We start from the raw sequence: 13,777 nt of genomic DNA, 5'->3' as shown, positions 1-13,777 counted from the left end.
TTTTATAAAACATCTAAATCTTGCTTATCTTTGCAAATTATTAGAAAATGTTGCAACACTGGACCCTTCTGACCTGGCAAAAATGCACTTGATCTGCATAGAATTTGTCCCTAGTGGAGAGGATGTGCTTGCCCACATTATTAGTCTAGCCTCCTACTTCTCCACACAATGTGTGGGTACATCAGGCTTACTTTTTGCCTTTTATTAACTTTCTGGTGTCGCTAGACATATGACTCTATAAAAATTCATGACAAACATAATCTTTATTGGGAATGAGTATTTTACCTTTTTAATTCTACATTCTCTATTTTGGCAGATATTTACTAACAGGAATCAGTTTAAAATATATACTTGCAAAGACTTTAGAAAATCTACATTTTAGAATGATTTAATATTTCATTTGCACCTTTTATGAATTCTTCTCCACTATTTTCTCTCCATGCCAGGCAATGCATTTTATGATTCATTTGTCTTAGGTGAGGCCAATATTGTCTCACCTAATGAGTCACCAACTTGATGACTCCTTCCCAAATCTGCATGGTCTTGACTCCATAAACAATTGGGTTCATGGTAGGAGGCAACAGCAGATGATGTGTATGTGATGGGGAATAATGTGGCCTCCAAATCGATGAGTGAAGAAAGTGAAAAAAGCAGGTGCATAAGTGATCACGATGGCACAGATATGAGATATGCTGGGGCTAAAGGCTTTATGACAAGCATCTGCTGATGACAGGCTCACTACAGCCCACAAAATAATAGTGTAAGATGCAGAGATAAAACAGATATCAAACACCCCAATCAGGAGGGCAACCATCAGACCATAGATAGCATTTACCTTGACGTTGCCACAGGACACCTTGGCCACAGACATGTGGTCGCAGTAGGTGTGGGGGATGCGGTGGCCCTGGCAATAGGGCAGGCATTTGGTGAGAAAAGTGAATGGGATGATGAGCATCACACTCCTCAAGAAAGTGGCAAGACCAGCCTTGGCGATGACAAGGTTGGTGAGGATGGTGGCATAGCATAAGGGGTAGCACATGGCCACATCTGCAGTCCAGGGCCATGAGCATGAGCAGCCCAGACCCCATCCCAGCCAACATGTGGACAAAAAATATGTGGACCAGGCAGGCATTAAAGTCAATCTCAGTGAGGTTGAACCAGAATGTACACAGCATGTTGGGCACAGTGGTGGTACACAAGGTGACATCAGTGGAGGTGAGCAGGGCTAGGAAGTAGTACATGGGCCAGTGCAGGGCTTCATCATGACTAATGAGGTAGATGAGTCCCACATTCCCCACAAGAGCAATGATGTACATGAGGCAGAATGACAGGAAGATCCAGGTGTGCTCAGCTTCCAGCCCAGGAACACCATTCAAGAAAAAGAATCCTGGTGTCAGGCTGGAGCTGTTGGCTCCAGATATAATGACTGACAGGAGGAGAGCATTTCACACTCTTTTTTTTTTTTTAGTTTTATTGATTTTATTTTTTTAAATACACGACAGTGGAATGCATTACACATATTACACATTATACATATTACACATATAGAGTACAATTTTTCATATCTTTGTATATAGAGTATGTTCATGCCAATTCATGCCTTTATACATGTACTTTTTTGCATTACAATTCTTATTACACATATATACCACAATTTTTTTATATTTGTTTGTATATAAAGTATATTGACACCCAATTCAAGTCTTCATACATGTACTTTGAATAGTGATGTCCATCACATTCCATCGTCCTTGCTAATCCCCTGTGTCCTCCCTTTCCCTCCTACCCTTCTTCCCTATCTAGAATTCATCTAATCCTCCCATGCCCCCATTCCTTACCCGACTATGAGTCAGCCTTTTTATATCAGAGAAAACATTTGCCAATTGTTTTTTGGGGATTGGCTAACTTCACTTAGCATTATCTTCTCCAATGCTATCCATTTACCTGCAAATGCCATGATTTTATTCTCTTTTATTGCTGAGTAATATTCCATTGTGTATATTTGCCACAATTTTTTTATCCATTCATCCATTGAAGGGCATCTAGGTTGGCTCCACAGTTTAACTATTGTGAATTGTGCTGCTATAAACATCGATGTGGCTGTGTCACTATAATGTGCTGTTTTTAAGTCCTTTGGGGAGAGTCCGAGGAGAGGGATAGCTGGGTCAAATGGTGACAGTGATAGTTCCCTGGGCCCAAAAGGAAACCAAAGGTAGAGAACATGAAAACCACCCCCCCTTTTTATAATCTGTGGTTTATTTTTTTAAATTTGTTATTTTTATATATATATACATGACAGTAGAATATATTTTGTCATATTATACAAACATAGATTATAACTTATTCTAATTAGGATTCCACTCTTTGGATTGTACATAATGTGGAATGTCACTGGTGGTGTAACTGTATGATTTCAATCAGGCCTTTGGAATGAGAAATAATTGGATTTCTCTGGAGTCACTCTGTCTAGTTTCATGCTCCACCTGTTTCTCACTTCACATAGCGTGTGATATGAACGCATTGTTTAACTACATTATGCCTCAGTTTTCTCCACATAACATGAGATTATTGCATTGTTTTCAGGATTATTCAATAAGTTAATTTTATATTATGTGCTAAACTTTGAATAGTAAGTACATCATGAATACTTAACAGATATGAGCAGTAATCATGATTGTTATTATTATTATTGTTACTTCTATGCCAGTTTAGAGCATCCCAAGAGATCAAAAGTACCTTGGTTAATAAATATAAATTCAAATTAAGCATGCTTAGCCTACTTTAACTCAAGTGGCATTGTATATTTGGGGTTAAAAAGACAGTGTGAAATTTTGAAAATCTCAGCTATATCCAGAGATTGGGAAGTCAGATTTAGAAAATACTTTACTATGACTGTCAGGAGTTTAAAACATATTTTTGTGTTTTAGATAGGATAAAATATATACATAAATGTCTTTTAAAATCTGAATGAAATCCAGGAAAATTTCATTGAGCTAAATCCTGTCAAAAGTCTTGCTAGTTCTAAGGAAACTAAGCCTGTGTCAATTGGAATCCCCACAAAGAGAACTGATTTGTGTGAAATGCTAACTTAGGTGTCTCTGTTTCTTTTCACGTAGCCAGAAGCCTGTAGAGCTACAAGACTGGAGAAAAGACCAGGATATCAGGAGAAATAGGAAATTTAGACTTTGTACTGCTGGCTCATAGAGCTTATCAGCCATCACAAATTCTTCCAAGCATCTGTAATATCAATAAACATCAAGCCATACTTGGTAATTTACAGACACAAACTCAGAGCTAGTTCATTCTTCCCCCTCCTCAGTTTATGAATTTTTGTGTATAATCTCCCTCACAATAAAACTCAAAGATTTGCATGGATTCTGCTATTAGGCAAACTAATTATAAAACTAGAATATATACAAAAAAAGTAAAAGTAGATGACTAAGTGTCTTCTCTCTGAAGTATAACAGTGATTTTTTTTTTGCTTGCTTACTATGGCACCATGGACTCCCCAAACTCCTTGGGTTAAATCTCGTTTCCAGCACTCACTAGCTGGGGGGATTTGAGCAAGTTGCAAACTTCTCCTTGCATAATATTCATAATCACAAGAAGAGTGATAATAATAAATACCATAGACATGTTAGAATGACTAAATGATAATCATTTTAGCAATACCTGGAACACGGTTATTAAAACATGTTATCAATTTAAAAAATTGTCAGATATATTAGGAGACATACATTATTTGTTTAACAGGTATTTATTATTTCCAACATTCCTGGTAGCATTCCTAATTTCTAGGGATATATTAACCAACCAGATAAAGTCCCTTCCATTCAGGGTGCTAATATTTCAATCTAAATACCAATAATATACGTTATAACCATAATTTTATACATGAGGAGATGGAGATGCAAGGGCAATCAAAATATCTATGCCCATAAAAATTAAAACTGGTAGATGCGAGGTTCAAATCAAACTTTTACTTCAAAGCCACATATTGAATCAGTCTCCATTGTTATAATAATTTACTGATCCTAAACACTGAATAACAGTTGCAAAAGCTGCACATAACTAGACTAAACAAGTCAGGATGACCTAGGAAGAAACTGATTTTCAAGGAAAGAAAAATCTATTTAAAAAACTTTTGTTAGTGCATAATAGTTATACATAATAGTGGAATTCATTGTGGTGTATTAGCACATGCACATATGTTTTTTAATTGTATCTTAAGTAAGAGGTAGAACAAATGTGAGAAGTTAACCCAAGTAAAAGTTACAGCAAGTCAGTCTTTAGCTTAAGGAGCTCTCTGAACAGAGAGAATGTGTTTGTGTTATAGCTGGATTTTCATCCCTGGACTTATTTACACAGATTCTATATGGCACCTGGTTGCACAGGCATGTGGGAGGATTTCCATATTGAAGCAAGTGTCCTCAATGTTTCTAGGATTCATGGGTCACTGTCCACTTACCCACAAAGACCATTCCCACTGGACCTGTTCTGAGTGTAGTGATCCAATAATTAAGGCAAAGCTTTTTTTTTTTCTTCCTTCCTTTCATTGCAACACAAGACTGCATGTATTTTGCTATCTCCAATGAATTATGAGGTAGGTTTTAAATTTATTTCACAACTAGGGAAAACCTTTCCCTTCTTATTCCCCAGATAAATGGTAATGTATTAGGGTGAGAGTAAAAAAGTAAATCCCGAGTTTGCCATCAACCACATCTCAAACACTTGTATTTCTGGTACTAGAAGTTTTCATTTTCTGAAAATGTGATTCTTCAACCTAACTCACCTCAGTGTTAGCAAAGACCAGACTGGTGTGCATGCCTGAGAGTTATGAGCACCACAAGTCCCACAGCAGTCAGGTTCTGCCTCTTCTGAGCATCATTGCACCTTTTGAAGATTATCCAGACTCCAATGTGTGCACCTGCTTGGGTCTCTGCAGTTCAGTGTCTCAGGAGGCTCTGGTTCAAAGGAAAAGGTCCTTTGGGACTTTTGAGACAATTTCTGCATTTTTCAGCTTTTTATGCAGGGAGGAAACTACAGAAAAAAAATAGTGTCATATTTCTTTATCTTCTCCCTGAACTTCTGACCAAGGATCTGATAGTCCTAGGAAACATTTTTCATTTATCTTGATCACAATATTATGCTCACCACAGCTCACCACTCACCATATACATACATATGTATGTGTATATACATGACACATTAATAAACACATATACACAAATATCTATACAGATACATATATTTCATAAAGATTTATGAAATATAAAATTATACATAGTTGAGTAATAGAGGACTGTGCCTGTCTAGTTATGCTTTGTCTTGAGTTTATCAAGTTGATGAATACATAAATGTTCACAAATATGCATATGAATGTTCACATGTTTATTTTGGAGGGCAAAAGTTGTGGCAAAACAGTTCTAAACATACTTTGTATACATTTTGTTTCCTAACTTTTCCTTTTTATATTTTATTATTATAAAGAAAACCGATTCTGAAGGGACTAGAAAACAAATTTAAATTATTTTTGTCACTCCAGTTGGTGAATATCTGAAGATTTCTGCCAAACCCAAAGCAAATGTTGAAAGCAATCTTTAAGTTTTAATTCAAAGTATATCACAGTCAGGCGTGGTGGTACATGGCTGTAATCTCAGCAGCTCAGGAGGCTTGAGTCAGGAGGATGGCATGTTCAAAGCCAGACTCGGCAAAAGTGAGGCACTTAGCAATTCAGTGAGACCCTGTCACTAAATAAAATTAAAAAATAGGGGATGTGGCTCAGTGGTTGAGTGTCCCTGAGATCAATCTCCAATACAAAAATAAAAATAAAAAAAGCAAAGTATATCAAAACCCTGCGTCAAAATTATGAATCTAATAAATTGATAGTGCAAGTATAGGATGATACAACTATTTCATATGATTGGTGTATGTGTAATTTAATAAAAAAACTGCAGGAAGTTGAATAGTTTTGTAAGTTACAAATACACTAGAAATTTCATTCTCAGGTTTTTAATGCAAACATTTGTCCACAAAAGACATACAGGAATGTACATATAACACAAGCATTGTTATAAATGGAACAGGATTGAGTGGTGGCTTCATACAATGATATGAAGGAATAAAGTATGAAATACAACATAGGTGAATCTCAAAAACATGGCACAGAGTAAAACACAAGACCTTATTATATGAGTCCATTTATAGGCAGTTCAAACGCAAGCAAAACTAATCTTAAATTGATAGAAAAGAAAAACTGATATTCTCTGAGGAATAATAATGACTCATAGGAGCAAGAAGGAAATATCTCTGGGTATAGAAATGTTCTTTTTCCTATTTTATTGGGCAATATACAGATTTATACTATTGCCAAAACTTGTCAAATTGAACACAAGAGTAGTACACTTTATTAGGTTTAATAAACTTTAATGGAGCCAGTCATGGTGCTGCACATGTATAATTCCAGTTACTTGGAGGCTGAGGTAGAAGGGTCAAAAGTTCAAAGCCAGCCTTAGCAATTTAGTGAGACCCTAAGCACCTTCGCAAGAACCTGTCTCAAAATAAAAAAAATAAAATAAAATAAAAGGGCTGGAGATGAGACTCAATGGCAAAGTGTTGCTGGGTTCAATCCCTGGAACCAAAAAAATAAATAAATAAAAATAAATATATATAGAAAAACCACAAGCTATTGGTACAATTAAGGTATATAAAATATATAATAAGCATTATAGTTAGTGAAATTAAAGGCATTTATTCAGAGATTAGACCAAACCTAGGGTTTCAGCTATAAATACATCTATTCACTACTTTGCTAAAATTCCATCTAATGAAAGATGACAAAAAATGGTAATGATTGAACATAAATAATTAAAGGTAATTTTTTTCAGAATGATTATAAATGCAGAAAAGGTAAGTAAAAACTACATACACATTATCAGCACTAATTCATTAACTTAAGAATGTCATTAGAAACAAATGTCATTGGTAAATAAAACTATATTTTATCAATATCTATTAATAGATTAGATAATTAAAATTAAAAACTGACACCATTTGCATTTAGTTTTAAATATTTAGAATTTAATTAAATTAAGGATGTGAAAATCTTTACTGAAAGCTTAATAAAAACTATGTCCACAGATTAGAAGACTGATACGGTACAAAGTTCATCTTAACGTAATATATAAACTTAGTGAAATGTCAAATTCCAGAAATTATTATTAAAAAAATAAGGAGATGTTATCATTTATTGTGAGAAACAAAAGCAGCAATAGCTTACATAATACTTTCAGACCCAGAACTACTAAAAACCTCACAAATTGTGGCTGAAGAACATTCAACTGTAGAATACACAGTTTAGTCTTCTTTTTTTTTTTTTTTTTTTTTTTTGTAGATGGACACAACACAATGCCTTTATTTTTATGTGGTGCTGAGGATGGAACCCGGGTCTTGCCCATGCTAGGGGAGCACTCTACTACTGAGCCACAATCCCAGCCCAAGTCCAATCTTAAAATGAAATATACACATTGAGCACAAGGGGATGTCCAGAAACAAATCCATGCTTATTTGAACACCCCGTATAAGCAAGGCGGCATTGCTAAGAGGAAAAAGGCTAATGAGCACAACAAATGGTGATGGGTCAGTGGCTACCATATGAGAAAAGTAAGTCCTTAGTTCTGAATTCTATCATTAACAACAGTCAAACATAGTGTATTGTTTTTTGTTTTGTTGTGTTGTGTTAGGGATCAAACCCAGGGCCTTACAGGTATTAGGCAAGCATGGTATCACTGATCTACATCCCCAGCCCAAAACATAGTGTAACTTTCAATTAGAATAATAAAATAATACCAAAGGAGATGATATATGATCATATATTCAAGATTTAGCATCATAAAATTTTTATTAAAAATAGGACAAAAGTTGAGAATGATTAATTTTTATTTTTCCATTGTTTTAAAATTAACAAATTGGTATACATAATTATAAAACATCTTGTAAAATTAAAGATGCATTTTTCTACCAATTCTATTGACTATATATCATAGGAGAGTATATTTTAAGATAACCGACAATATGTACATGAATGTTTACAAACTGGTATAGATGTTTGTTCCTTATGTAATATCAAAAAGCAAGAATAATTTTAAAATTATTGAATTGAATTCTGTCTTTTTAAACACAAAATTATAAGATAATAAAAGTGTAAATACACATTGTATATATATGTGTAATATATATTTTATATGTGGATCAATGACATGCATATTTAAACTATAGAGATGTAAAAAATCAAATTTTAAAAATATTGCCTAAACCTTTAAAAACAAATGCAATTTTCCCACTGTAAATATATCACATAAAATAATATTAAAGAAAAAATGTAAGAAATCTATGTCAATATATATAACTGACAAAGAAGCTTTATCATAACAAATAATGAAATCCTGTACATCAAAACAAGTTCACTAGAGAAATGGCAAATGTTTTGAGCTGCTACTCAAGATTAAAAAAATATTTAAATACATAAGAACTTATGAAATTGTGGTTTACCTTCTTGGTCAGCAGGAAATGGAAATTAAATTGATAGAGTTTACAAAATGGACAATACCAAGCATGGGGAATGGTGTGTGTGTGTCAGTGGAATTCTTACATAGTTGGTGAGAACTGAAACAAGTACAGCTGTCTTGGAATTTAGCTGATGCAATATACCAATAGTGAACTGAAAATGCTCTGTGATTGACATAATCCAATCTTGGGCACTAAACCAAAGAAATATTTAAATATGTTCTCCATAAAACATATGTAAGTAGGTTTGTAGCAGCATTATTCAAGGATTCCACAAAAATATCTCTCAAGAGTATAATAAATAAATTCACACATTAGAATATCCATATTCATAAATTGATGACATGTTATATTCATAAATTAGAATATGTATAAATGAAAGTGATAAAACTAATGTTTCTAACAACAGCATGGATAGTTTTAAGTATAACCTTTGACATTTCAAAGCTCCGAACAAATCACCTTATTCTTTTCTAGTTTGGTTTGCAGAATATGAATCTACATCTACTAGCTCCTTCTTCTCTTCATCTCTTGCACTCTCCTTTCCTCTTATTTATTTTTATCATTCCTTTCTTTTATTTTCTTTAAGTTTAACCTATTGTTTTCTTTTATATGTGGACTGAATTTTCTTTTTATTATTATTGCAGTACATGTTTTTAGACTGTCTACACCAGTTTCTTGAAATGCTTTTTCTTTCTATGTGGACTTTCTTTATACTTGAACAAATGTATCAGGATTAAATAGTGTTTTACTATGTTCTTTATGAGTTTGAATACTGTTTATACTCTAGTCCTTGTGAATTTTCTTTATTAACAGCAAAAACTTTTATGCTGCCTCTTCTCTATCATTTATCTTTTCTAAACATTTTTACCTTATTGTCTTTATCCATGGCAACATAAATCAGTTTTCCATATTTGCATTCACTGTTACTAATTTAAAAACATAGCATCTTTTATTTACTCCACAATCATAAATGTTAATGCTTTTGTTATGGTTTTACTTTCTTAATTAAACTCTGTCTTGTCATTGTTTCATCTCATTCTGTTTTCATATTAACCTGCATTCTGGCCATCCTAAATATTTGTCATAATTTATGAAAATTATGACATCTTTTACAAAGTTAATGTCAAATTTGAGCCATTTTTAAAAGACTCTCTAAATAGTCTCTGTAATCTTGAAGTAAACATGTTATATATCTGGTAATCTTTTTGTTCTGCTACCTGCTGTTCTTTGCTTGTTATAAGCATTGTTACTTGTGGAGGTACAGGTTTCCCTTTTTGTTCATCTTAAGCCAGAGTTAGATCTGTCTATTCTAGGTGTTTTTCAACAAAAATGAATAATGAAAATTTGATTTCTTCTTTTCCTATCTGTATCCCTTTAATTTCTTTCATCTGTCTAATTGCTCTGGCTAGAGTTTCAAGAACTATGTTAAACAGTAGTTTTGTGAAAGAGGGCATCCCTTTCTTGTTCCAGTTTTTAGAGGAAATGCTTTCAATTTTTTTCCATTTAGAATGACATTTGGCCTTGGGCTTAGCAAAGATAGTTTTTACAATGTTGAGATACGTTCCTGTTATCCCTAGTTTTCTAGTGTTTGAACATGAAGGGACGGGGGCTGTATTTTGTCGACTGCTTTTTCTGCATCTATTGAGATGATCATATGGTTCTTATCTTTTTGACTATTGATGTGATGAATTACATTTATTGATTTCCATATGTTGTACAAACCTTGAATCTCTGGGATAAATTATAATAATAAATAAAAGAATAGTGTTTTTAAAGTTCTTTTAAAAAGGTATGTATGCTTCAGAAAATAGGAATTTCAGAGCTGGGCAGGGGAAGGCAAACAAGAGTTATTGCTTAGTGGTAACAAAATTTCTGCTTGAAGTGATGAAAGTGTTATAAATAGATAGTGGGGATGATTGGTACATTATAACTGTAATTAATGTCACTGAAGTGTATACTTCAAATGAGTAAGATGGCAGAGTTTATGTCGTATATATATTTATAATGGCACAATGAAAATAGAGTGGTCTTTTTATATGACCCTCATTCACCAAAAATCATATTATGAACTAAGTCAACTATGGATAGTCTGAATCTCAGTCCTTATAAAAAGAAAGAAATATAAATACTCAAGTTGAAAAGTGGAATAAATAACTGAGTAGATCAAGAATTCTGGTAACAAATAATACATGGTGAAAATGACTATCTATATAGTTATTGTGTTTGTAAAAGAATAGACTGGCCACTTGCATTCATCTTGTTTTCCAAAAAATGGGGGAGGGGGATGCCAAAAAAACAAAACAAAACAAAACGAACAAGCAAACAAAAACATGGCAACACTCATGGAAGTTAAGCCTGTGCTGAAGCATGCAGGCCAACTGTGTTAGGATTCTTTTCCCCTGGCTATCAGCCTGGTTAGCGTAGGCAGGAAACTGTGTCTTGAAAATTTTTGTACACTCAAAGGCCAAGGCTTTCCCATGCAGTTATGTGATTCCAGACTACTCTCAATGAAACACCTAGAAGCCATCTTCATCTATTTCAAACCTAATCCGAGGTCCATAAGGTTTGGGGCTTAGCCATCTCTTTCTGGGACTTGCACTCTCATTCTGAAGACCCTCTTGGTCTAAGAAAGTGCTGGCAGTAATTCGCTAATTAATAAGTAAGATTGTGTGTGTGTGTGTGTGTGTGTACCTGCAAGTGTGCATGTGTTTTCTCAATTCCATGAAGTGATAAATTAATAGTTCTTTTATGACCATTTCTCTCCTACCTCTAACACTGGGATTTGTTTACATGGAGAGAATAATTCTCCCGGCTTTTACTTTCAAGTGTACTACAGTGACTGCTAATCTCTTTTTAAGACCTATAGGCCTGTTAACAGCCTACATAACTTTACAGAGAAATGGTATTTTATGGATTTATCAGGGATGGATGAGTTGCTCTAAATACTTCAAAATCTCAGATAATATGAGATACTGACATTCTGGGATTAGCCTAAGTGGCAACCTCTAACCTAAGGATAAGGAGTGCTGAAGAAGGTAAAAGAATAATTATAAGTTCCCACTAGTCCTCTGAGTAGGTTGAGAGTATAGTTACCTTCTCCCTATAAAAAAGTCAAATATTCTCAGACGAATCTGTTTGGTATTAATGCCATAGACCAGGGGATTGAGAACAGGGGGCACAAGGAGATAAAGATTTGCAAGTACAATGTGGACCTGAGGGGGTACTTGGTGGCCAAAGCGGTGGGTAAAAAAGGAGAAGAAGGCAGGGATATAGAAGACAAGAATCACACAAATGTGGGCTCCACAAGTGCTAAATGCTCGGAATTGAGCATCCTTGGAGGGCAATCGCAGCACAGCCTGCAGGATCAGGATGTAGGAGGTGGTGATGAGGACCACATCCATGCCAGTGATTGAGAGAGCTACAGTAAGACCATAGATGGTGTTGGGCTTGATGCTGGCACAGGCCAGCTTGGCTATGCCCATGTGCTCACAGTAGGTGTGGGGGATGATGCGATGTCCACAGAAGGGTAAGCGTTCGATGAGGATGACAAATGGGAAGACAAAGAGAAGACCACGGATAACACACACCAGGCCAATCTTCCCAATCATGGTGGCGTTGAGGATGGACATATAATGTAGTGGACGGCAGATAGCCACATAACGATCAAAAGCCATGGCTAGCAGAACAGCTGACTCTGTGGCAAAGACTGCATGAACAAAAAACATCTGGGTGAGGCAGCCTTGGTAGGAAATTATGTGGGACCTAAGCCAAAAGATTGTTAGCATTTTGGGCAATGTTGTTGAGCAGAGTACCAGATCCGTAATGGAAAGTAGGCACAGAAAGAGGTACATCGGCTCGTGCAGAGCTCGTTCTGTCATGATGATGTAGAGGATGGTGCCATTGCCAACTAAAGCAAGGATATACATGGAGCAGAAGGGGATGGCAATCCAAATGTGCTGGTCTTGCATCCCAGGGATTCCAAGTAAAAGAAATGTCAAAGGGTGGAAGGCAGTGTTATTGGGCACAGATGCAGAGTGCATAATGGTGAAGAAAAAAAAAGGGTCTTTAGCTTCCTAAAAGGAGTTAGAAAATGAAATGATGTCATCATAGATGTCATTTATTCCTTCTGAATACCCATTCCATTGCCTGCCTTTTTTTTACAGTAATTCTGCTCAAATTTATGCCTTTCTCACATTTTGTCTAGATACTTTAAATAGTTTTGTGACTGCTGGTGTTTATCCTGCTTCTAGAATTTGCATTTTCAAGTGATGCCTCTACATTACTGACCAAATATTTTAACACAAGTATAATCAGCTATACACAAATATAACTTTTCTTTGTGTATCCTGTGCAAAATTTTGCCTTCTCTGGTCTACCCTCCACTACTTTTTATCATCTTCTGGAACCTGAACACTGACCTCTACAGACTACCTCAACAAATTCCCTCACCCTGTCACTGCTGGTTGGATCTGGCAAAGGAAATATCAATAGGAAGTTGGAGGGAGAAAGAAGAATGAGGTCAGATGTTTATTCCTCTTGCTCCCTTCAGGCAGGGTTGTTACAAGCTCCCTATATTACTGTCTAAACAGTCTTTCTGGTTTGGGTTATCTCTGGCAATAGTGCCTTCCTCTTGTCCATTCTGTTCAAAGGTTGTAATTATGCCTACTGTGACTCACCTAGGGAATTTAAAAAGCAGTTATGATTTCTTAATACATACCCACCTCTTTTAAAATGATTTCTGGCTGGGTTCAGTGGCACACGCCTGTAATCCCAGCAGCTCAGGAGGCTGAGCAGGAGGATCACAAGTTCAAAGCTAGACTCAGCAATTTAGTAAGGCCCTAGGTAACTTAGGAAGAGCCTGTTTCAAAATAAAAATAAGAAGGACCAGGGATGTGACTCAGTGGTTAAGCATCCCTGGGTTCAATCCCTGGTAATAAAACANAAAGGTTCTTAATCACTGAGCCACATCTCCAGTTATTTTTTTGGTTGTCGTTGTTATTTTTGTTTTTGTTTTATTGTTTTGAGACAGGGTCTTGTTAAGTTGCTTAGGCCCTTGATAAGTTGCTGAAGCTGGCTTTGATTTTACAGTCCTCCTGCCTTAGCCCCCCAAGTTCCTAGGATTCCAGACATGTGCCACTATACCCACCTAAGTTCTAGTTTTCTTTTTATCCAGGATCTATGCCTTATATATATTAGACTAACAAATAAT

General features: G+C 35.3%; 1 protein-coding gene and 1 pseudogene across 1 annotated transcript; both read right to left on the bottom strand.

The window, feature by feature from the left end:
* Positions 1-497: 497 nt before the first annotated feature.
* Positions 498-4,481, bottom strand: LOC107157393 (annotated as a pseudogene).
* A 7,163-nt stretch (positions 4,482-11,644) lies between these two features.
* Positions 11,645-12,619, bottom strand: LOC107133605 (olfactory receptor 52D1-like). Its single transcript, XM_015475898.2, has one exon. It carries the CDS (start codon positions 12,606-12,608, stop codon positions 11,658-11,660), a length of 951 nt encoding a protein of 316 aa, XP_015331384.1. The 5' UTR covers positions 12,609-12,619; the 3' UTR covers positions 11,645-11,657.
* Between the last annotated feature and the right edge of the window lie 1,158 nt (positions 12,620-13,777).

The sequence above is a fragment of the Marmota marmota genome, unplaced genomic scaffold (genome assembly GCF_001458135.2).
Source record: "Marmota marmota marmota unplaced genomic scaffold, marMar, whole genome shotgun sequence".
NCBI lineage: Eukaryota > Metazoa > Chordata > Mammalia > Rodentia > Sciuridae > Marmota > Marmota marmota.
Note: the sequence above shows the minus strand (reverse complement) of the source record. Positions and strands in the feature narration are given on the sequence as shown.